Raw genomic sequence first — 25,706 nt, 5'->3', positions numbered from 1 at the left:
TTCTGAGATGTGGTGTAAACTGATAAGGCTGCCAGGTGGAACTTTATAGAGTTGAATACTAATCCGGAGTCTAAAAAGTGGAGAATATAGTTTAGAATGTTGGATGGGGTACATTCTACAGGGCTTATTTGTTTTTGTCAAATTACAAATCTCCTCCACTTGTCAAAAAAACAGTTTCTGGTGTTGGGTTTATGTGCCTCTTTGAGGATATCCATACACCTCTGTGGGAGATTTAGGTGTCCAAACTATGACCTCAGGAGCCATGCTGCCAGGTTCATAGAGTGAGGTTGAGGGTGTACTGTTATTCCCCTGTGTTGGGTCAGCAGATTGGTGTGGCACGGGAGTTTGATGGGATCGTACATTGCCTGTCAGGGCCGAGGCCCGGTGCGCCCTTTCAAGGTCAAAGAGGTGCGTCGAAGCAAGGTCTTTGTTCGACGTTCGTCCTTTCCACTGCCGTCGATATGTTGTCGAAAGTCGGTGATAAAAAGGATAGAAAGAGTAACTAACTCTAATTGTTTTTCAATCAGTGGCGTTAGCCGATATAGGAGCTCCGCGATTAAGAATCCGTCGATGATGGCAGAAAAAAAAACAATCTGAGGGACCTCGATACGTGAAGGACCATGGGTACAGTGGATGTCACACTAGGGATAGTAATTACTGGCGCGTCCTGTCAACGTCCCTTTTTCGAGTTTAGCAAACAACAACTGTAATACTCTGCAGCTTCCACTAGATGTCGGCCTATGCCTAGCAGGTGATCTAAGCATATTCCACAAGCCTCAGAAATGTGTGTGTATATATATATATATATACATATATATATATATATATATATATATATAGGATACATTACTCACCGTAATCGTATTTCTGATGCTTGTATCTGCTTAGATTCACATGCTGTGCATAAGCCGACATCTAGTGGAAGCTGCGGAGTATTACAGTTTGTTTTACGAAACTCGAAAAAGGGCGTCGACACAGGGCGTGTCAGTAATAGTATCCCTAGTGTGCTTAGATCACATGCTGTGCATAGTATCCCTAGTGTGTCGTCCACTGTACCCATGATCCCTCACGCGTCTAGGACCCTCTGATTGTTTTTTTCCGCCATACTGGTCGAAAGCATTTCGCGGAGTTCCCTAGCCTTAGCCATACTTTTGCTAAATATTGTTATATTTACCCAGTTCTCCACCCCAACGTCGAGTCACCGAACTTCCACACTCGATGCCGGCCCAGAGAAGAATTCGACCGTCGACAGCTGCACCAACACGGTCTTCGGACCCCTTCTATGTACAGCCCTACTCTCAGTATCAAGGAGAGACATCCTTTTGTGAGGATCCAAATTTGGGCATGTTGGAAGAGCAAACTGGTACGGGCTACTATGGGGATGATGAGGACCAAGAAGAGGAAGAGGAGGACCCTGAAACCTACAGAGTAGATTCCCCGGTAGAGAAGGAACCCCCGGTTACCGACTCCCCTGTCGACAACCAACCTCTCCTGAATGAAGTTCTGTCTCGAGCAGCAGAACATTTCCACATTGACACCCAGGGTGCTCATGAGGAGAGGGACTTCGCCGAGGAGTTAGTGGGAGAAAGGAGGCCTGTTTCTCAGGCCATCCCTATCCTTAAGTCTATTCAGAGAAGAATAGACCCTTCACTTGTAAATCCTAACCTCACCAGGGCAGTGAACCCCAGGATTGAGAAGCTTTTCAGGGCAGCCCAATCAGACCCACTGTATATAAGGGGACATCTGAAGCCAGACTCCCTGGTTGTTACAAACACCCGTAAGCGGGCTGGAACACCCTTGTCATTGTCCGAAGCTCCTCCCGACAAGGAGAGCAAGAAACTGTATGGTTTGAGCAGGAAAGTAGCCTCCACTTCCGCCTCCAAGGCAAGGATTGCCAACTCCACCACCCTGTTGGCCAGCTACAACTGCCATCAGTGGGAAGAAGTCGCGGCACTCATAGACTCCGCCCCAGAACCCTTAAAGAGCCAGTTGGCACGAGTTTCGGCGGAGGGAAGAGCCGTGTCCGGTTGCATTTTAAAAGCAACCTTTGATGCCGCGGATAACGCCGGCAGATTGATAGCAGAAGTTATCTGTTATCAAGAGACAGGCTTGGTTACGGCAGTCTGGATTCAAAGCTGAAAACCAAGCATCATTGTTAGATAAACCGGTGGAGCCGGATCTACTGTTTGGAAAGGCGGTCGAGGACGTGCTGAAAAATGCCAAGGACGAGTATGAGACACTCAAATCCCTAGGCCAACTAACCAATAAACCCCCTAATCAGAGAGGGAATGGCAATTTTCATCGCCCAAGCGGCCAAAATTCCCAGAGAGGATATAACTATTCCCAGGGGCAGGGTACACCGTGAAACAATGTCCCGGGAGGATAGCACAGCGGCAGCGTGCGCGTCTTGGAAGCAAGACGACACAAAGCAACAACAGGTTCGATCCCCGGGTCCGCGCTTAGAAACCTCTGAGTGTTTAAGCGCGTTATAAATACGTAACTAAGACAAAAGAAAAAACACAATTACACAACTAAGAAAAACTAACAATTCCTGTAACAGCGCCTCGATGCCTGCGGGCTGTGTGAGCGCTTTATAAATGTAAAATAAAAAAAAATAAAAAAAAACAATAATAACCAACAGTCTACCCAGGGTTACGGCAGGGGTAATAAAAGAGGACGTGGTAAAGGTAGAGGCAGCCCCAGTAGAGGAGGCGACACGCCTCCACCAAAACAGTGACGCTCCGTTCAGGGTCCCTTCTCACGCAACCCCAGTAGGGGGACGCATTTCCAACTTCACCCAAGCTTGGGAAGGGATCACATCAGACAGATGGTTGCTGTCCACAGCATCCGCAGGGTACTGCATAGAACTGTTAGAGCGTCCCCAAAACCATCCTCCACGACAAAAAATACATTTGTTGGACCACCAGAAGATCCTCCTCGAGGAGATCGTCAATCTGCTAGCAAAGGACGCGATAGAACTCGTCCCGGGACACCAGGTAAACAAGGGTATTTATTCAACTTACTTCCTTGTGCCAAAAAAAGATTTAACAATGCGTCCAGTATTGGACTTACGGCCTGCAAACAAGTATGTCAAGCCCCAAAAGTTTTGCATGACTACTCTCCAGGAGGTAATCCCCCTCCTAAAAAAGGGGGATTACATGGCAACATTGGACATGAAAGATGCCTATTTTCATATTTCCATGCTCCCTGCGCACAGAAAGTACTTGCGCTTCAAGGTGGACAGTCGGCACTACCAGTTCAAGGTACTGCCCTTCGGGATAGATTCGGCTCCAAGGGTATTCACCAAGGTACTGGCGGTGCTGGCAGCACACCTACGCAGGGAGGAAATCGCGGTGTACCCTTACCTGGACGACTGGCTCATCACGGGGGAGACCCCAGTAATTTGCAGAACAAACATTCACAAAGGACAATCGACCGCCTCTTCGAATTGGGCTTCTCAATAAACGAGAAAAAGTCAAGTCTGGTGCCAAGCACCTCCAAACAGTTCCTAAGAGCTATCCTAGACACTCAAGAGGGGTTGACCTTTCCTTCCGAGGAAAGAATTCGGAATATACTGCTGCAAATTCCGCAATATCAGTCCGGTTGCCAGATAACGGTACGCAAAGCAATGCGTTTGCTGGGCATGATGGCGTCATGTATTTACCTCGTCCACCCCGCGCGCCTGCGCATGCGTCCCAAGCAGGAATGGTTGGCAAAAAAGTGGTCTCAGGCAAGTGGTCAGTGGGACGATCTAGTGGTCGTTTCGCCAACACTTGTACAAAGCCTTCACTGGTGGACAAGAGGAAATCTGTCCAAGGGGAAACCCTTTTACGATTCCGAGATACAGGCGGTAGTCACAACCGATGCATGCCTGACAGGGTGGGGAGCTCACCAACTCCACCACACAGCTCAGGGTCTCTGGTCTCACTCAGTGGCCAAGAATCACATCAACCTGCTAGAGCTTCTGGCAGTATTCAGAGCGCTTCAAGCGTTCGAGCCCTACCTGCTAGATCTGTCAGTGCAAATCCGGACGGACAGCACTACAGCCATGTTTTACCTGAACAAGCAAGGAGGGACTCGTTCGCCAAATCTGTCCAAGCTTGCCCAGAAAATTTGGATATGGGCACTCAGACGGAACATCTTCCTGTCATCGCAACATGTTCCAGGGGATCTCAATTCTCTAGTGGATGCTCTGAGCAGAGACCCCCTCCCAGAGGAACACGAATGGTGTCTACACAGAGAAGTCGTAGAAGATACCTTCTCTCAGTCGGGTTTCCCCACTATAGACCTATTCGCCACAAGCGAAAATAGACAATGCCCAGGATTTGCATCCAGGTTCCCCCAACCAGACTCCCAGGGGAACGCCCTGTGGATGAACTGATCAGGAATGTTTGCGTACGCTTTTCCACCAACTCCTCTCATCAGGAAGGTGGTCAACAAGATGAACAGACAATCGATGACGCTCGTCCTGGTTGCTCCCATGTGGGCGAGACAACCGTGGTTCCCACACTTACGCAGATTAGCGGTGTGCGAACCCATCAAACCTCCGGCCTGGTACAACCTACTGTCCCAGCACCAAGGTCAAACAGTGCATCCTCAACCCAACTCAATGAACCTGGCAGCATGGCTCCTGAGGTCATAGAGTTCGGACATCTCAATTTACCACAGAGGTGTATGGACATCCTAAAAGAATCTAGGAAGCCAAACACGAGGCACTGCTACTTTGACAAATGTAAGAGATTTGTTATCTGGTGCCAGAATGAACAAATCAACCCAGTTGATTGCACACCTTCCACTATTGTTACATACATGCTCCACCTGCTGGATGCAGGACTGGTTTTTAACTCACTGAAGGTACACCTGGCAGCTCTGTCGGCATACACCACTTCCCATAACAAGGTGTCGTGGTGGAAAGTACCAGTAGTTAAAGCCTTCATGGAAGGAGTAAAGAGACTTCACCCTCCTATTTCAAACCCACCACCAGGATGGACCTTAACGTTGTGCTAACTAAACTCATGGGCCCCCCTTTTGAGCCCATGCATAAAAGCAGTCTCAAACACCTGACTTATAAGACGGCCTTCTTAGTAGCAATTACATCTATAAGAAGGGTCAGTGAAATTCAGGCTCTGTCAGTGCAAGATCCCTTCTTTACTGTCCATAAAGATAAACTGGTTTTACGCACACACCCTAGGTTCTCACCTAAGTTTATTTCCAAATTCCACGTGAACCAGTCCATCGAGCTTCCAGCTTTCTTCCAATATCCACAAAGCTAGGCTGAGGTAAAGCTACACACCCTAGATGTGCGTAGGGCGGTCCTCAACTATGTAAACAAGACTAGACCGCTAAGGAAAACAGACTAGCTGTTTGTCTCCGTAGCTACAGGCAGAGAGGGGGATCGCGCCTCTAAAGGTGCCATCTCTAAGTGGATTATTAACTATATCCAGCTGTGTTACTCCCTTTCTAAAAAACTCTGCCTTTCACGCCAAGAGCCCACTCTACAAGAGGCATTGGGGCCACTCTGGCTTTCATTGCAAATGTACCCCTTGACACCATTTGCAAAGCAGCTACTTGGAGCTCTATTCACATTTTTACTCAGCACTACTGCATTGACACCCATTCCAAGACAGATACACAAGTGGGACAAGCGGTTCTAAGACATTTATTTGATCATGACCCTTCTCACAACCCACCTCCTCCTTCAGGTACTGCTCACTAATCTATGCACAGCATGTGATCTAAGAAGATTCCACAAGCCTCAGAGGGGATACATTACTCACCGCAATCGTATTTCTGATGCTTGTATCTGCTTAGATTCACATGCGACCCACCCTTCCTCCCCTCTGAGAGAAGGCGCATGGATGCTTGTAGTCTTACCTTTCTATCTATCTGCTTGGATTATCTGTGCTCACGCTACTCCTCATGCTACCTCATGTCAGAAAAAATACAATCGGAGGGTCCTAGACGCGTGAGGGATCATGGGGACAGTGGACGTCACACTAGGGATACTATGCACAGCATGTGATCTAAGCAGATTCCACAAGCCTCAGAAATATATATATTCTGTTTTGTCTTGTCCCTGTTGTCCCTGGTATATGTCCCACTTCATCATAAAATGGCTCACCACTTGCTCCCATCATTCTGCTGTTGTACAAGCACCTATCGAAGAAGTGCCTCTGTCATCTGTAAATGGGTTTCATTTATGATTGAAAATTACATCCATGTTCTTCAAATAAACACAAATAAATTGAAGTGATGGCCTAGAGACAGTATACTGGTTGCAGTTTGACAGAAGAGCTCAGCGCACTCCCCTCATCAAATGCAGTAGATAACTCCCCCTTTGGCTTCTCACCTCGCGTGGCTTCCCCTCATACAGCTTAACCCGTTTGTGCCACTCATGAACATTGTGTGGGTTTTGTCGCAGAAGTACACTGTTCAGGAGCAGGGGTCTGCGGTTGATCAGCTGCTCGAATCGAGCTAGTCGCAACTCCAGATCCACATCGTCTGCGAAGCGACAAAACGTACATTGATGGTTCAAAAACAAAAAGTTGAGACATGCCTTATTTATTAAGTAAAGGATGCAAAAATATCACAAATAAATTCAATCACAAAGATCAAAGAAAAAGTGGTACTAGTACTTTCTGTGCTCGAGAATTCTGGAGCAAGGCCTATCTAAAGCAACTAGTCTGTGTTGCTATCAAAGCACCTCTCCCATGCACAATGCATATTAGGGAGATTTTCTACAGCCCACTGGTGATGGGTGTGAAACCATCAACCCTAAATTAAAGAGGGTTCCAACCAAAACACAGACCACACTCTCTTCATGTGTAGCTATGACAGATCAGTCGGTGTTAGGGAGTTTTGCTAAAGTCCACCTGTGTTACGACTGTAGAAGACTCACTCTTCGATGTACAGGGCTCCTACGCCTAGGTCTGGCCTGAACTACCCAAAAGCTCTGGTAGCTATGGTTGAGCAGCCCGGCTTAGTCTAGGAAGGAGGAGGAGGCCTGTAGTTGAGTACAAAGACATGTGAATACACTTACAGTAAAGGAAACAATTCCACACTTTAGTTCTATAAAATAGGATTATTCATCATATACACTTGGGCAATGTTAATCTCAAAATGCAAGTCAGGTAACTAAGGAAAGTTTCACACATGTACACAGTAGGACATTTGCTGTAACAATACTCTGTTCAATAGTAGACCTTTAGATGAGAAATGGGTATCAAGAGTAGGTTTGGGTTAGCAAATCATTCATAGATGATGCTTTTTCGTAGGAAGTAACAAAATTCAATTCAAAGGGTTCACGGGTACTAGGTAGGCCACCTGAAGGATTTCAGCCTAAAGCATGGATGTCCTAAGGCCTGGGAGAGCACGGTTGGGTTGCCCACCCCAACGTGACTCTACAAGCTCAGGAGGAGTTAACAGCGACACAGCAGCTCCAGTTCAATCTCTGGCCTTGGCGGCTAGAGAAGGAACTTTTGGCTGGTGCACGTGGTCAGACTTGGTCACAGGGATGCCCTCCAGACCTTCTTCGTGGCACTTGGTTGTGAAGGCTCGACACAGGCTTTGCAGCAGTGACAGATGTCACCTGGCAGGCTTTCATCCTTCCCTCGGTGCAAGACTCAGCTGAGGGGATTTCTATGATCTGGATGGAGTCTCTGTAGGCTTAGACGGATGCCCAATAGTTTGCAGCAGTGCGAGAGGTCCCAGTCTATTTGGATATTGCAGGCCTGGTAGTTCACAGCTTGTCGTGGGATGGCTCAACCTGTAGCTGGTCTCAAGACTGGTTTGGCCCATCAGTACAAAGGAGGAAGTCATACGGTCTGGATCTTCTCTGTCACACAGAAGGGCTGGAACGGCAGCGGTAACTCAGACTGCTTTGGCAGTCGCTGGAGGTGGCTGCAGGCGTTCTTCTTTGGAATGGATCTTCCAATGGTCGGCTCTGGCTTCAGCATTAAGACCCTCACCTTTTATGCAGGAACCGAAACAATCAGCATTGCATGCTACATTCCAACTTTGGGTGGGGGCTGTCCCAACGGAACAGCCAGGCACCCAGTTAGAACTGGATCTAAGCCGACACACTGGAGGACAAAGACCTGAGGTCCAAGAATGTGGCACCCTTGGGTCCCCTCAGGTCTCCTGAAGCAATAACTATGAGAACTGTTACAGCTCAGGCTGTGGCTAAGGCTGCTCTTGGTATCTTTAACACGGTACGTTTTCCTAATGAGGTCATCTCTGATAGGGGGTCACATGTTATGTCCCACTACATGCAGACCATGTGGAAAGACTGTGGAGTGAACTACACCTTATCAACAGCCTCCCATCCCCAAACCAATGGGTTGGTGGAGATGTTTAGCAGAACTATGAAGAGCATTTATATAGCGCTACGAACCCTCTGGTATCTGAGCGCTGCTTATTATTACCCACGGTGTATGGTGCTCATTTATCGACCTCGGAAGGATGAAAGGCTGATTTTGGCCCTGCCGGGATTCCGACCTGCGTCGGCAGGCTCTGCACGGTTGTCAAAGCGAGCGCTCTACTCGCTGTGCCACTTGACCGGCATACTTCTACTGTCATGCCTTCTCTTTGCTTATAGAGAAGTCACTAAAGCAGGGGTTAGGTTCAGCCCCCATTGAACTTCTCTATGGCCATCCAGTCAGAGGCCCTTTGGCTCCGATCAAGGAAGGGTTGGAGAGTGTTCCTTCCCTACAGCCAGTGTGAGTCATAGACTATGTGCTAGGCCTCAGGAAGAGGATGGCACTCATGATGACAAAAGCTTCAGATAACCTGAAAGCAGGTCAGGCTTTGGTCAAACATTGGCATGACCAGAAGGCCAATATGTTGGAGTTAATTTCAGACCAGCTAGTTTTGGTTATGGTACCTACAAGGCAGAGGGCCTTACAGGACAAATGGATTGGACCCTTTAAGGTTGTGGGTAAACATGGAGAGGTCAATTATTTAGTGGACTTGAGCAATCCCAAGAAGGCCCCTAGTGTCTATCACACTAACCGTCTGAAGGCTTATGTTTCCAGACCAGAACTAGGAGCTTTGCTTCTAGTATCTGATCAAGAGGAGGAGGAGAGGGAACCTCTCCCTAATCTCCTCAGGGGACAACCTTTAGATGAGACAATTATTAATGTTATAGGATATTTGTATTGTGCACTATCACCACCGGAGTGGTCCCCTAGCTCTCTGGCGGCTCTGAAAGAGGGAGAGGGGTGGGGTGAGTTAGTGGGAATGAGTTGGAAAAGTGTAAGATAGTAGTGTGCTGTTGGCAGGCTCAGCCGGGGTGTCCGTTGGCTGGGTTTGGGGTGTTTTACGGTCGGTAGTCGTCGTGTGCTGTTGTGCACGTCTATGTGTGGTTTGTTTTGTTGTTGCAGTGTAGTGAAGTTTGTGCGGATTGCTGCGTTTTAGGCTTTTGGTTGTGTTTGGTTAGAGTTTGAGAGGTATATGCAGAGGGATGAAATTGTTAGTGGATTGGTTCATTGGCCTTGCTGTCCTTGTAATTATGTCTAGGTGTGATGCCTGCTACCATTCACTATTCCATCGGAGTGTGGCGTTCGCTAATTTCAGTTTTCTAGATGTGAGGCAGGCTAGTGATCACGATTCCATTCAAGTGTTGCACTAGTCATCATTCTCAGTTTCATTTAAGTGTTCTAACATTCACATTTCTATCTAGGTGCGACGCAGGCTAAGGTTAAAAATTCCATCTAAGTGTGGCACATGCTAACATTCACATTTCTATCTAGATGCGACGCGGGCCCAGGTTAAGAATTCCATCTAAGCGTGGCACATGGTAACATTCATGATCCTGTCTAGATGAGACACAAGCTACGGTTAAGGAGGAGTAAAACTCTTCAGATTTGACTCTGCAACAACAGGAAGAGTGCAAGGCTCTGTTGAATCAGTTTGCCTCCCTGTTCTCACCTACACCAGGCTTGACCCCTTGGGGGCAGCATGATATACTCACTGGTGACAGTCTCCCTGTCAGAAGCAGGGGTTATAGAATATCAGATCATGTAAGATCCCAAATAAAGGAAGAGGTCAAGAAGATGCTTGATCCTGGGGTTATTGAGCCATCTACAAGTCCATGGGCTAGTCCGGTTGTACTAGTGCCGAAAGCAGGAAACAAAGAGTTAAGATTCCTTGTGGACTACTGAGCTCTTAATGCAGTCACCATGACTGATGCCCATCCTTTACCCAGGACCGATGAACTGGTGGACATACTTGGTTCAGCCAAGTTCCTCAGTACGTTTTACCTGACCTCAGGCTATTGGCAAATAGCTCTGACAGACCATGCCAAGGACAAAACTGCATTTCCTACCCCAGGAGGCCTCCACCAGTTTAGGCTTATGCTTTTTGAACAATAAAATGCACCTGCTACATTTCAGAGGATGGTGAATCAAGTTCTGAATGGGTTAGAGGACCTCTTCATGGCATATTCGGATGACAATGCAGTGTTCAGCCCCACTTGGGAAGAGCATCGTCACCGCCTAGGATATATTTTGCAGTGTATGGAACAGGACCATCTGACCATAAAGGCTAGTAAAAGTCAAATTGGTCGGAGTAAAGTGGTCTACCTTGGACATGAGGTAGGAGGAGGTGAAATAAGGCCACTGCTTAGCAAAGTACAAGCTGTACAAAAGACTGGGCCACCCCTACTACTCCGACCCAAGTAAGAGCCTTTCTGGGTCTTCATAGAGACCTATGTGAAAATAGCTTCTCCCTTAAATGTGATCTCCTCACCCAAATTCCTCAAGGTCGGGTGGAATGAGGAGTGCACTAAAGCTTTTGAAGGACTAAAGAAAGCCCTTTGTCAAGCTCCAGTCTTGAGAGCTCCTGACTACAACCAATCCTTCATTGTACATACAGATGGTTCTAATGCAGGGATAGGTGCAATTTTCAGTCAACTGGATGAGAAAGGCAGGGAACACCCTACCTGCTTCCTCAGTAGGAAACCGAAGGACTGTGAGACGGGTGGGCAACAATTGAACATGAATGTTTTGCCATTGTGTGGTCTCTGAAGAAGTTTAGGCCATACTTGTAAAGTTCTACTTTTGTTATTCAGACAGACCAACAACCCTTAAGATGGTTAATACAGATGAAGGGGGGTGGGAGGGAAGGGCGGGATCAAAAATTGTTAAGGTGGTCAATCAGCCTCCAAGGGTTTGATTTCACCATAGAACACAGGTCAGGGTGTAATCACCAAAATGCTGATGGTCTCTCCAGAAAGTATGACTGCCTGTATTAGGAGATTCATCCAGGAGTGGATTTAATCCTCATGTCCCTTAGTCTGGGGGACGAGTGTTAGGGAGAACTCTAATTTCGGTGCTAATTCCCTTCAACCTTACAACCTTAGAGACCCCGAGCTCTTTAGGACTTTTTAATTTTAACCCTGGAGTGAGTGAGCCTTTTTTCCCACTCCCTCATGTGTTCCGACCGGATTCGGATTATGTGTTTCCTTTGTTTTTGGGGTCTGACAAACTCCATAGGCATCTACTTTTTGTATGGGGACACACAGTACCTTCAGTGCATTGTCTCGTAGAGTGGCAGAGAAATCCTTTAGATTTCTCTCAAGGTTTTAATACATTTTCTTGTGAGAACTACTGTTCCCAAGAATAGTAAAGTGAAATTCACTTTACTTACCTTTTCTCTGTGTAGTTGTAACGCTCACATGATATCCACAGGGACGCCACCCAGTCTGGCTGGACTGCCTCCGACCTTGGACTCACTCCCTTGGGCTCTTTTTCGGCTGAGGATCTGGTCGGAAAACACAGGAGATTGGGTTTAGCTTTATTGTCTCTTCTAGCCCGGAGCCCACCTCCCTTGTGGACCCCGACAACCCCTTAGGGCTCGCTCACCTTTCTTTTTGGTATGGTGCGCTCTCCGTCCTACTGTTCTGTGCAGGGGCGCGTTGTGGATGGTCGCGTCGCAACCTAGTTGCTTCACTGGTGCGGACCCCTCAAAGTCCAGGCCTGCTGCGACTCCTTTCGCCAGGTAAGTTTGCTGTTTTGGGAGTTTGTCCTTTATTTTGCAATTGCCCCTATTATTGGCTTTCCTTCTTTCTTGGGTGCGGAAGGAGTTCTGGAGATGGTAACCAAAAGCGCGAAGTGCAGCGCTATGTGCCTTTCTTCTGCCAACCTGTTCGTTTTCCCTTTCTTGAAGGCCGCCGCGATGTCTCGGACTGTATGTTGCCGAGAAGATGGAGAGCGGTGACTAAAGCGCTGCACGAGCCGCTTTCTAGAACTTCTGCGTGTTAATCGGACTTTTCTTTCTTATTGCAGGTCGTTAAATGGCCCGGAATGGACGTGGACCAAGAGCAAGTCAATTTCAGGTAAGCGTGCACCTTTTTGGTTGTTTTCCAATGTTGAAGAATAAACGCTTACTAATGCTGCTTCTCTGTTCTCTTTCTTCCCAGGTTGCGGTTTTCAAGATTGAGCGAGCGGTCACCAAGATGCTGGATGTTCAGGATTCTGGAGCGGGGGACAGAAGCAGGGCTCACTCGTAGGTAAGTGAATACTAACGGTGTTCTTGTTCTTATTCTTGCAGGTAATCGGGCCAGGAATGCAGATGAGGATTCCAACAGACCGCAGTGAGCGTCACGCTGCGACCAGCAGAGTAATGCGAAGCGTGTTCTCCAGCTTGGGCGTGGCTTATATAGGCTGCAGGTATCCCAGGTGCCCCCAGGCCTGACCACACCCTAAATGCTAGACCGCATGGCTCAGTTCTCGAACTGAGCCATGCGGGGGCATCCATGTTGTGTAAATGCTATTGTAAGTTCCAGTTCTCTGACTTCCCATATGAACCTGGCGCCAAAGGCACCAGGACTGACTCCAAGAGAGCCTTGGTGGACAGGATGGGGCCCTTGAGGCCATGATAGAAGACTGTGGTGCAGCCCAGATGGCCTGTCTGCCAAGGCCAGTGGCAGGGGTCATGACAGGAGTCCATCACACACCATCTAATGTGGAGTGCTGGGGGGTTACTTAGTAATCCCTGTTAGGCAGAAACCTATGCAGTTCCCTCTGGGACCACTGCAAAAGATTTAAGACTACAGGTGTTTGGCAGTGAACCCACTTGGTAGCAGTCTGTACCACACAGATTCACTTGGTAGCTGTGGCTGAGCAGTCAGACTTCCCTCAAGAAGAGTTAGGCAGTATACAGAGTAATTCACAATAGGTCAAAAGAACATAGTAGAACAAGCAAACACTGACCAGAGCTTGGTGTAAAAGAGATAATTATTTATTTAAAACCACATCTAATAAAACACACAGGCACTAATATCGCTGCCACCTACTGGAACGCACTACCTTCACATTAGGGTAATCGACTCTCACCTGGCTTTCCGCAAGGCCATCAAAACCAGCCTGTTTGTCTGAAATGTCAGGCCCCGTATGCCCATCTGTACTCTGTAACCTAGCACATATGATGTAACCAAGTAACCGCATGTCCTAATGTACTCATGCCTACGTTCACTTTCATGTAAACAGCGCCTCAATGCCTTGGGGCTGTAGTGCGCTTTACAAATGTAAAAAATAAAAAAATAAAATAAAATAAAAATATTAAGCAGTTCAAAAACACAGTCACTAAAAGATATACACTCCCTTAAAAGAATATTAGACAAGTCTTCCACTTATTTTCAGACAGCGGTGAGCGCTTAACGCAGATGGCACTCTAATAATTCGTTTTAAAAGGGAGAGAAAAGCAGTAAATAAATTGAAACAGATCCCAATACTTTCAGAAGAACACAGCAAGAGAGGAAGGCAGAGTCAAACCGTGAAGTTAGAGTTCAGAAAGCCGGATCCACTTTAAGAGGATCAGAACGAAATGTGTCCAAGGTCACACGGTTAAAAAGTGCACAAAAGTCTTGAAAAGGTTCAGAAAGAGTTGGACCAAAAGTAAGGGACCAGTTAGATGGTCAAGGTGGCCAGCCCACTCCAGAAGGTATTATTTCCTTGTAGCAATCTTTAGAAAGGGAGGCCTGGCAGACACGGTACCTTAAAGTGGTGCGAATACTCCAGTGGGGGCAGTTGTTCCTGGCAGCGGATGCAAGTCGGTGCTTTGTCCGGGGGAAGAGAGGATCTCGTCGGGGAGGAAGACAGGAGTCCGTTGCACTGCCAGGGAAGAAACCAGCCGCAGAGTTCTCTGTTAAAAGGAGCAGTCCTTTTGTTCGCGGTCCAGTGGTAAGTGGCTATCCGGTTGCCGGGGTGCTTGGCACAGGCAATTCGACCACAAGACATCCTGGCATGCAAGAAAAAGAAGGTAAACTGGTTGTGCCCACCAGTCAGGGGAAGAAGACTCTCCAGCAGGGAGATTTTCTCTGTCGTCGGGAAGTGGTGAATCGGTTCCGCAGGGCTCCACCGGTGGTGTCGTCGTAGCAGGTCGGCTCAGCTTCTCCCTCGTCGGATTCTCAGGTCCTGTGGCGACTTCTGAAGTTCCAGTCCCCAAAGCCCTGCTTTTATGCAGCACACCCCCATTCACTCAGCCTAGCTGTCAATCAAATACCGGCTCACCACTTGGGCCAATCACACAAGAGTGCGACTTGAGTTACCAAGGTAACTCAGTCCAGGGTGCCTAAACCCCCTCCCATACCCCCTGTGGTACCCAGACAGAGTGGCACCACTTTTGGAGGCTTCTGTGGAGAAGCCCGCCAAAAGTGGAACAAAAGGGCTCGACTTGGGTTGGAGTCACAGAAGAGAACACAAACGCCATTTTAGAATCGAGTCCTGGCAAAAAAAAACAACCGGCGAATTAATATTAAATAAATAAACCGGCGGTATGTTCGAGGCTATGAGAATTAAATAATTAAAGTTGGTAGCCTCGAACAATGGGAAAATCCCATAGGGATATATTCGCGGTCGAATATAAAAAGTAGTATCCACTGCCACCAGCCAAAACTCTTACGCTCACCTGGACCCCACAGGGGTGTCGATCGGACCCGGACAGCTGCGGTCTCCGTCAACGTGATGCGTAGTGCAGAGATGATGGTCTAGACTGGCCCGCCTAGTCTTATCTGCTGGAACCGAAGTAGTATTTTCCTGCAAGTGGAGACAGGGATTAGCCACCTGTGGATTTTAGTGATGGCCTCCCAACTGTTCTCGCTCTCCCCCACTAATCACCTCCGATATTACCTTAGTAACCTCACCTTATGTTTGTAAAAGATGAGCTCTCCATCCTGCGTGTCTTGCAGGGGCGCGTAGATACCAGGTACTTCACTAGTTTGAAGGCGTTGGGAGAGTTCTGGTAAGCATCGACTCTGAAGTCCCAGGCGGGATTGGAAAGTATCAAGTTCAAAGAGTTCAATGTGCCCGATGTTCACTCTTGTCCCCTTCCTTCCTTAAGTTGCAACTGAGTTTGTGAGAAGAGGGTCTCGTAGCTGCTGCTGGCGTTCAGGTAAGAGTCTGTGTTACCCAACGATGTCCGGTAACTATTGCATGCGTTAACGTGTTGTTTTTCTCCCTCTTTACAGATGCGGCATATGAAGATATGGAGAATAATACCGCCGGTGGTAAATCAGGTAAGTTTATGGTGGTAAGAGGTATTTGTTGATTCCCTTGGCTCACCTTGTTATTCTTGTGCCCCTAGGTGCTGGAGTACGGCGAAGAAATTATGGAGACAGTGCCGGATCGAAAGATGCTATGAGAACTGGTGAGTATGGCGCCGTGCTGGAGCTGGCGAAGCGACGCATGCAGGACTGATGTACTTTCCAGGTCGGGAGATGAAATGGATCCGGAATCAGGTGAGGAATTTGAAATAAGTTCATTTTCTAACCTTGTCCTTTTCTTCCTCTTTATTCTAGGAGCTCCAGATTCGAGGTGGGCGTGGCAGAAGAATGGATGCTGGCTGTAGGCACACGGGCTTGGCAGAAGACTGGATGCTGGCTGCAGGCACGGTGAGAGTCATGCTGCTGGATGCAGAATAACATGAAGCATGTGCTGCTGTTCGGGCGTGGTTTAAATAGCCTCCAAAGTAGTCCCAGGAAAGAAGTTCCCCAGGACCACACCTGAGTAAAAAATAGTCCCTGTAGTAAAATAGTCCCATCCAGGCCTAACGTTGGCTTGGATTTATTTGCAGCATGGTCTGCATGAGGTAAGTAATGTCTATGAGCCTGGCGCCTATGGCGCCAGGACTGATTTTTATTATGAGCCTGGTGCCTACGTCGCCAGGACCGAACCCATGGGGCTGCTGGGGTTTTTGTAAATGTCTGGATGCCTGCTCCCGGGGCTGATGGGCTTGATCCGGATGCCCGGGGGTAGGCATCATGACAAAAACTCGATACGGGGGGGACGGAGACATGCCCCCTCGACTAACAGACCCCTGGGCAATCGAATTGCCCCGACCAGTAGGTCCACAATATGATGGTTTGTACTGGTTTCTGTTCCTAATTTGGGACTAGTAAAGCCAATGGTGACTTTACATGCCCTGGGAGACAGTAGTCAGTCCCAGGGTATGGAGTCTATGGTGGGGTGTCACTATGACACCCCTGTGTCACTGCACGGAGGATACTGTGTAACACACATAGTAAAAACACATGAGACACTATGGAGTAAAGGACCCCATAGCCCATAAAACACATTAGCAGTCAAAAGAACACCATACATCATGTCCAAGAATGGGAGAAAAAGAGTCTCACTCTTGGCAGGAGAAAAAAACAAACTCCAGAAATCCAGCAAAGCTGCTGGGGGACTCACTAGGTTAGGAAATTCAGCCTAAACAGAGAATTCTCCCTAACAATCCCTTATCCTACCTACTCATGTAAAAAAATGTATGTTACCCTCACTACTTTAAATGGCTGGTGGCAGTGGTTTAAATTTCCTACCATTGTGCTTTTCTACCGCAGGCTGAATCCTCAGCTGCAGTAAAGCTCCCATGGGTGACCATTTTGTCAAAATGGCCCTGGTTGTCATTTTTCACCATTTTCTGTTTTTGAGGTCTTTCTTGGGTTCTACTCTGTGCGCCAAGCCAGGTTTGAGCCCTTTCAGTACTGAAACCTGCCTCTGGCTCCAGTGTGTCTGGAAGGGCAGGAAGTGAGGGAGATGCCCGAAACTCCCAAGTCCTTTGTCTCTAGGGAAACCTGAATGAACCCAGTCCTGATTGGCTGGCTGACTATCCTTGCAGGACAGCCACCCTGCTGTGTGAGTGACAGCAAGACTTTGTATGAATGGGAGAAACTTTTTCTAATAGACAAGAGAAGCTCCAGAAGGGATGACTTCTTCACTTGGGTTAGTACGACCAACTAACCCTGAGACGAACTCCAATGGAACACCTTTCCCAACTGGTTGTACTACTTTGCTGCTGCAGGAACAGAGTGCCAGGGATTGCGCAATCTGTAGTAGAATGAAACGTCTGTAAGCCAGCCAAAAGCTCCAGGAGTCTCCCCATGGCCTTCCAGAAGCAGGACGATCAGAGCTTGAGTCACCTGACCAGAGTGCAGGACTCAAGGAGTAAAGGAAGCCCAAACAGTGCCCAAGATTTGCCCAGACGTCCTCCCCCTTGTCCCCACGACTGAGGCCCAGGAACGCAGGATCTGCACCGCTGCAACCAGACAGAAGTCAGCTGGACTCTTCTTCTAACCAAAGGTACTGTTCTGACTTGGGGTTCTTACCTCAGTGTCTGTAGCTTGCTCTTCTCAGTTGAGACTTGCAGTAGCTGCTTTTGTAGAGTTGATTTCAGTGCTAACCTTCACAAATGTAACATCTTGTGACCTTAAAGTGATTCTTCTTCAACATACTCTCTAACTTTGTGCAAGACTTATTATCTAAGAAGTGCTTCAGCTCCATAGACTTTGCTCCAATTGACTTTGGCTGTCCTGGCTCCCTGCAGACTCTTCTATTCTATTTGACTTTGATTCGTACAGTCCCTCATAGGTGATACATTGGTTTTCAACTAATATTGCTGGGAAAGGTTTTTATCTAGACTTCATTGGAATATTTAAAGTGCTTACATGCTTTGAGAAACTGTTTAACCTTTTTCCTTCCTTTAACCTTTCCTTTCTACCAGCCTCAGAATTTACAAAGTGTACTAGTGATCCATACATGCCATTACTGTCCTAGTTAGTGAAGTCACCTCAGGGTGTAGGAAGTTTATATGAAGCATCTCTAAAAAGTATCGACTAGCTTTGTGTTAATTCTGTGAAAGTATTTAACGTATATTTGATTGTTGAATACATTGCCCTTTTTAAAGAATGCTTATTTAAAAATGACCGTTAAATAAATAATTATTTTAACTATAAACCTTGTGTGTAAGTGTTATTTGGATACTTGTATTGGTGGATTTCATTGCTACAGCTCTACAGCTCAGATTTACCCCTCTTGAGATAAGTCTAGCTGCTCAGTCACACTACCAATGTGTGTAGTACAGGCCTATACCAATAGGTGGGATACCTAATACCAAGAGGACAAGTGTTGTATAGTCTCCTACAGGGTACTACATCAATTCTTGCCGACCAAGGATACAGAAAATGAATCTTAAAGGAGGGCCCTAAGGGTCCACAACAACACTGCCCATAAGGAGCTGTGTGCTGCAGTTGTAAAAATCAGATGCCTTTAAGAGATATGGAGCAGACAGACTCCCAAGTACAGGTATAGTACAAAGAATAGAGTTCCAAAAGACAGAGCTCAGAAGAATGAATGAGTGGAAAAAGGCTCCACTCATTCAGGATTGAAAGTAAAAGGTCCATAAATCCAACAAAACGTGCTGGGGGTCCCACTAGGAGAGGGGGTGAAGCATAATAATGATACATCTCCCCACCAGAAGCAAACAGTATTACTTTTGGGAAGAGGGGCACCCAATTCACAGGTGAGTAAAATAACCTTATACATACTTCTAAGAATGTCAAAACACATTCAAGGGCTAATAAGAACTTTTGCAACTGCTCATATTTCAGAGGGACAGTTGCCAACCAACTCGATTACAAGTAACTTACATTTCCGGGAAAAAGGCACACAACTTGTAAGTATTTTCATATTCCTGAAGCATAAGTGTTCTCAGTGGCAGGAGGGGGTCACTAGTGCTCTCGTGTCCAACAGACAGGTCTGAGTAGGCACCGATGTACAAAAAGTCAGAGTTCTTGAGGAAAACTGTTCACAGAAGCCTCTTACTTTAGAGTTGTAGAAAGGTTCCAGAGACTTCAAGGAAGACACCCTAGAGGGATTCCAGCAATGGGCCTGGGCGAACTGGATGAGAGTACTCCCAACACGAATCACCCACAAAGATTCACAGGAATCACACAGGGCTTAAGGTAAGTATTACCCAGGCCAACACAGTGCCTCAGCACAGAAGAAGAGTTTGCAGCAGGACGTCTAACCTGATAGTTGAAATCCTTGTTGTGATGACTGAAGACACTGGAAAGTGGAGTGCAAGTGGTGTTTGATGGAGAGACCTTGTGGACTGCCCTGGCTCTTTAATTTCTCTGAACCCTCCTCCATGAGACCGGATGCATCAGAACACTCAAAACACCCTGTCTCAGACATTCAAATTCAATCACAACTGCTTATACAATCGGATGCAAGCTTAAGGGAAGATTTAAAAAACTCGGACCCTTACAGCGCAGCTTGCGAGAGATCTATCCATGTTGAGTGAAAAAAATCACGGATCAAAAAAGGAAGAGCTTGGCCACGATCAAGGACAGGCTTACTGCGTTAGATCAAGAACTGTCCATTACAGACAGGAATCCAGAACATGTATTTGCCCCCACTTTTTTGGATCTTAACGTGGGGTTTGAGCCTGAAATCCCTGGAGAGACCCTTTTTGAAAGCAAACAACCAGGAGTCTTACCCATTAGGGAAAAGCCTGAAGGAATGAAAGCAGGGAGATGTGAGTCCGGAGATGGACTGAATGGATGGACGGAAGCTAAAAATTCAAGTCTGACAGCTAACGTAAACCTTCCATCAAGCGATAAGGAGGACACGAATCTTGAAGAGTCCGTCACACTCCAGCTCCTCTTCTCCCTCGATGATGAGCTCACACTCCTCACACCGAAATTGGGACTCACAGAATGGAGAATGGAATGTCTGGTGTACAAATGAGCCAGCTTCAAGGGATGATGATGGTGTCCCTTACTATCTCCCTATCCCCATTTGCTAAACTGTATACATCTATTCACAGCTCCTGATACGCAAAGTTTGTATGCAGTAGCCTTTGGGACCACTATACACAACTAGGGCTACAGGTGTAAGCAAAACCAACCTTTGGTATAAGTCTGTACCACACAGTTTTTGGTAGCGAGCTGAGCAGCCAGGCTTATCTCAAGAGGGAATGTGAGCTTGAAATGAGGTTACACTGAGGTCTACAATTACAAGTATTCAAATAGATACTTACACTCAAGGTTTCTTGGTAAAACACGTATTAATTTATTACATAGTCATTTAGAAAACATTCACTAAAAGGAGGCAATCAATATCACACAAAAATATCCTACAATACTTCACACTAACCGGTTCTAAAACATTTAAACTACTTTGAAGTAGGAGCAAAATGGCATTCAGAGCAATTGAAGTAGGAGCAACATGTTAATAAAACAAATAGTAGAGTTACTTTAAAACAGTGCAAATAGTTTGAGTTCACCAGAGGAGTTGGTCCAATGCAATAGGTAAGCCAAAGTCAATGGTCTAGTGTCTTGTATAGGTAAAAACGGTTCTGGTAGATAAACGGAAAAGTCTTTGCCACGGTTCTCGGAAGTAGTTCTCAGAAGAAAGACTTATTTGTCGGGTCACAAGCTGACTAGGCCTGCAAGTTGCCAAAGTTTTACGAACTTTCGCAGTGAGAGGCAAGTTCTCTCGGTCGGGTTTTCACAGTACCTTATATTGAAGAAAAAGATGCAGCTGAAGACTTCTGTTCCTGGCAGTTCCTGCGGATCTTGCTGTTCCTGAGCCTCAGTCATGGGGACAAAAGGGAGGACGTCGGAAGACCACTGGACTGCACGGGGACTAGTCATAAAGCTGGCAAACTGGAAATTCTTCGATTCCGGTAGCACACAAACTGGTGTCCTTCTCCCTAGCTATTAGGTTTCCTGCAGCACTCTGAGGAAAATACAACCAGCTCCAAGAATGGTGTCCAGGTGGCTTACGAGTTGATTGGTCCTACCAAATCAAAGTAAGAAGTTGTCCTTGAAGGGCTTCTCTGTCAAGATGAACTTGGCGATTCGGACCTGCAGCAGGGCTCCAGCGGGAAAACCAACAGTCCAGTAGTAGCAGCAGCCGTCTTCTTCCAGCTCGTCTTCGTTTCTTTCGTTCCAGTGGTCGACTTTGCCTTCCAAGCCAAGAGACTCGCCTTTTAAACAGTTTTCTCCCATTCATTCCAGCCTAGCTGCCACTCACTCAGCAGGGTGGCTGACCTTGCCAGCCAATCACGCCAGAGTGCATTTGGGTCTCCTAGGAGACTAAGCACAGGGAGTTTCGGGAACCTCCCTCCCTTCCTGACCACCCCAGACACTCAGTCGCCTGAGGCGGTCTTCAGTCCTGAAGCCCGCCAAAGGCATAGAAACAAAGGGATCAAACCTAGTTTGGCATGCAGAGAAACTCTAGAAGGATCTTTCCAAAAAGAAATGGTGAAAAAAGAAGAACGGGTCCCATTTAAACAAAGGAGGCTCAGACGCCATCTTGAAAAACACGGCTCCCGCGATTTAACGCTACCGGTGTTCGCGGTCAGTAGAAATCATGGTAGTTCGTTGTAAAACCACTGCCGCCAGCCATTTCGATAGGATAGGGTAGAATTTGACTGCTACATAAGGTTCTAGACACAGAGGATACTAGGTAACCCCTCCAGCACTCTATTGTAAGATAGTGTGTGCTGGGACTAGGAATTTAAAAAGACTAGTAAAGTCAATTTAACTTTATATTCTCTGGCAAAAAAAAGTAGTTTATTCCAGAGAAGGTATTTAAACCTTGGTATAGCCTAGAAAGGCTTTCCTGTGTTACTGCCCTGAGGATGCTGTGCAACACACATGAAAAGATGATGCCTATGGAGTTGTCAAAAACTCCATAATCAAAGAACACAAGAGTAAAACACACATCAAAATACATGAAAGAGTGGGAAAAAAGGCTCACACTCTCTCCAGGTAAAAAGATCAAGTCCTCAAAATCCTGCAAAGTTGCTGGGGGTCTCTAAGGTGAAGGGAATTAGCACATTTATGAGAATTCTCCCTAACAGCTCCATACAAGACTAAGCTACTTTAATCTTAATGGTGCAGTCTAAATTGAAAGGCATGGAAAGCTTTGTCATGTATTGATGCACGCTTGAGCAAGGAAGTTGAAGTATCATTAAAGTGGCAAAATTGACTATGTGATATGGCGAGGAGGGAATCATCGGATATTCTCTCCTCATGGACGCGATCTAAGAAGACTGCAAATGGATGAGGCTACAATATAAACAAGCCCATAATTCATCCGAAACGCTCACAAAAACAAAATCGTCTGAGCAATGTGATGACGTGGAAGTTGTTGAAGTAGTAGCTGCAATGGAACCCGCTATCCAGGGCCCAGCAAAGCTGACAAATACCTTCTCTATATTTAAATCAGGCATCAAGCAAAAAGCTCTGCCGGAGCCCCTTGGCAAGGGGTTAATGAATGAAACATGAGGATAAAACCTAAAAATGCTGCATCAACGAGGAAGCAGAAATGAAATGGTTCAAGGGCCAAGAACACCGCCACCTCTAGATATGAAGCAGCCCCCAAAAAGGCCAAGTAGAGAACTGACCCTGGATAGGGGGACTTCCATTATCAAGGAAGTCTAGCTGACACTCTCAGCAGTGCGTCTAAATGAAGAGATGGGGGAGATGAGACCACCACGGAAACATGCCTCAGTGATCAAATTGATGAGGTGGAATGGGCCAACCTCAGCAGCTCAGATTGGGTGAAAATTGACAGGCAGACAATGCAACTGTCCATACCTCAGATTGAGGCTGTGAAGCGTAAATCAATGGAAAATAACGACAGGCCTGCAGTAGCTCGAGTGGATCAGCCGTTCTTGACAATGGAGGCAAAAAGGCTATTACGACATTGTCCTAAAGGAATTGAGATAGGGGTAGGATGTCCTGAAGTAAGCCACGATATGTTTAACTTTAGTAAGCCTCACGGCCAGCCTCAACAATTTATTGAACAGCTTAATCTACCCAAAGACCCGTATAAAAAAACCTGAAGGTCTACCTTGAAAAAATAATATTGGGCCCAAATGCTCCTATCCTGAATAGAAGAAACGTCATTAAGCTGTTTCAATACATCCCGGCATTTAGACACATAACCACAGACTATATCAGGGTAGTGGAGTTTGTAGTAGTAACAAGATTGACTGGGTGATACTCCACATGGTCTCAATCAACGAAGGAGGCCTTGCTGGCCCAGAGTGACAGACTCCTACCCTTGGGTTATGAGTTGACTGACCATCATGGAAGGGCCAAGGATGTCTCCTATGGGCGGTGTCAAGAGCACAAAAATGGTTTGGTGCATCGCTGTAGATGCTCCTGTGAAGGGCAAAACCTTAAAGGGAAGACCACGACCATTCAATCAAAAGGGCTTACCTCGCCTAAAATATACAATTAAGAATCAAAATCTAAGACAAAGGAGCAGCCCCAACACACTTCACGATAATCATCAAAAGTCAAAGCACAAGAGCTGGGACTGGCTAACGGGAGCCCTGGTCAATAGTGAACAGAAATAGACTAGCTCAACTACAACAAAAAAAACACAGGATCCTGATAGGATCGTAGTATACAAGAGGGTTCCAAATGCTATTCCCAAGAAAACGCTAGCATGTTGGGCCAATATGATATATTATGCCTCCAAGAAACGTGGCTTAGGACTAAACCATTATGCAAAGGATATGAATCTTATCTGAACCCATCCATTAAAGGGATTCTAGGAAGACCGTTGTTAGGGAGTATTCTCATTTCTGTATTAATATCCTTCTACCTTAGAGACCCCAGAGCTTTTGCTGGACTTTAGGACTTTCAATCTTTATCCTGGGATGAGTGAGACCTTTTTCTCACTCTCTCAAGTATTTTTATCCAATTTGGACTCCAACTCCATAGGTATCATCTTTTTTTATGGTGACACCCAGCACCCTTAGTGCAGTGTCACAGGGAAATTCTTTGGATTTCCCTTAAGGTTTAAATACCTTCTCTTGGATGAACTACTGTTTCCAAGAGTAGTAATGTGAAATTGACTTTACTTACCTTTTTCTCTTTGTAGACCCAGCACACAGCATCTTATATGGAGTGGTGAGGGGTTACTTAGTACCCACTTTGTCTCCTTTTCTCGTGTAACATTTTTATGTTACCCTCACTGCAATTTATGGCTGGTGGGAGTGGTTTAATTTTCCTACCATTGTGCCAGTTTTGTCAAAATGGCTCTGGTCGTCTTTTTTCGCCATTTCTTGCTTGTGAGGTCTTTCTTCGGTTTTACTCTGCGTGCCAAACCAGGTTTGGTCCCTTTGTTTTGCCTTTGGCGGGATTCAAGGGTGAAACCCGCCTCTGGCTCCAGTGTGTCTGGCAGGGCAGGAAGCAAGGGAGGTTCCCGAACCTCCCTGTGCTCAGTCTCCTTGGCTACAGGAATGCACCCAAAGGTGATTGGCTGGCTGGCTGTCCTTGGAACACAGCCACCTTGCTGGGTGAGTGACAACTAGGCTGCAAATGAATGGGAGAGACCTGCATAAAAAGCGAGGTCTTTTGCAAGGAAGGCAGAGTTGACCACTGGACGAAGAAACCAAAGAACAATTTTCGTATCGACTAGGGAAGCCCGGAACTGATGACTTCTTCCCTTGGGATGGTGGGACCAACTGACCCCAAGACGAACTCCACTGGAACCCCTCTCCCTGATGGCTGTACTTCTTTGCTGCTGATGGAACCGAGTGCCACGGGAAGGAACACCAGAATCGAGTGCATCATCTTTAAGCTGGAGCCGAGCTCAAGGAAGAACCTGAGGACCCTGCCGAAGCAGGGTGACCCAAGCCTGAGCCACCTAAACAGAGTGCTGGACCCCAGAAGCAAGGGGAGCCCACAAGGTGTCCAAGAACTGCGGTGGTGCTATTGACCGGCAGCTGAAATCGTGAAGTGCCTCTGATCTGGAGTAAGCCCATTGCTGCCGCTGACCTTCAATCCGTAGTGCAGGAGTCCCCAGACGTCCTCCCTCTTGTCCCCATGACTGAGGCCCAGGAACAACCGGATCTGCAGGACTACAACAGGAGCAGAAGCCAGCTGGACCCTTCTTCAGACATAAGGTAGTGTCTAACTAGGGGTACCTACTTCTTGTTGTGTGTAGCTTGCTTGCTCTCACTGGAGACTTTCATTTGTTGTCCTTTGCAAAGTCGCTTGCATCTTTGCCTTTCACAAGCCTCCCGGCTTGTGGTCCAACAGTGATTCTTTTTCAACATACACTCTCTATAACATTGTGCAAGACTTTTTCAAGAAGTGCCTCAGCTCATCTAGACTTTGCTCAATTAACATTGGCTGTCCTGGCTCTCTGTCGACTCTTTTGACCCTTTGACTTTGTGTTCATCTGTCCCTCAAGAAGTCATACATATGTTACTTGTATAGCTGGGAAAGGGTTAACCTATACTTCATTGGGAGATTGAAAAGTACTCAACTGTTCAGAGAAACGTGTTAACCTTTGTTTCCTTCACTAACACTTTGCTTTTCCCACAACCTCAGCATTTAGGTGTTACAGTGATATATTAATATCCACATCACCCTAGCTATTTAAGTCACCTTAGGGTGT

At 46.7% G+C, this 25,706-nt stretch overlaps 1 protein-coding gene across 2 annotated transcripts in view; it reads right to left on the bottom strand.

Moving 5' to 3' along the window:
* XAB2 (XPA binding protein 2) overlaps window positions 1-25,706 on the bottom strand; it is a 711,598-nt gene that overhangs the window by 473,235 nt on the left and 212,657 nt on the right. For both annotated transcript variants that reach the window (XM_069603869.1, XM_069603870.1), the window contains exon 8: window positions 6,350-6,501. In XM_069603869.1, the coding sequence (XP_069459970.1) occupies window positions 6,350-6,501 (152 nt within the window). The remainder of the gene's footprint in view (window positions 1-6,349; window positions 6,502-25,706) is intronic.

This window comes from Ambystoma mexicanum, chromosome 3q, assembly GCF_040938575.1.
Source record: "Ambystoma mexicanum isolate Mex_15411 chromosome 3q, UKY_AmexF1_1, whole genome shotgun sequence".
In the NCBI taxonomy this organism is placed as follows: domain Eukaryota; kingdom Metazoa; phylum Chordata; class Amphibia; order Caudata; family Ambystomatidae; genus Ambystoma; species Ambystoma mexicanum.
The sequence above is the reverse complement of the archived record's forward strand: the minus strand, read 5'-3'. Positions and strand labels throughout refer to the sequence as shown.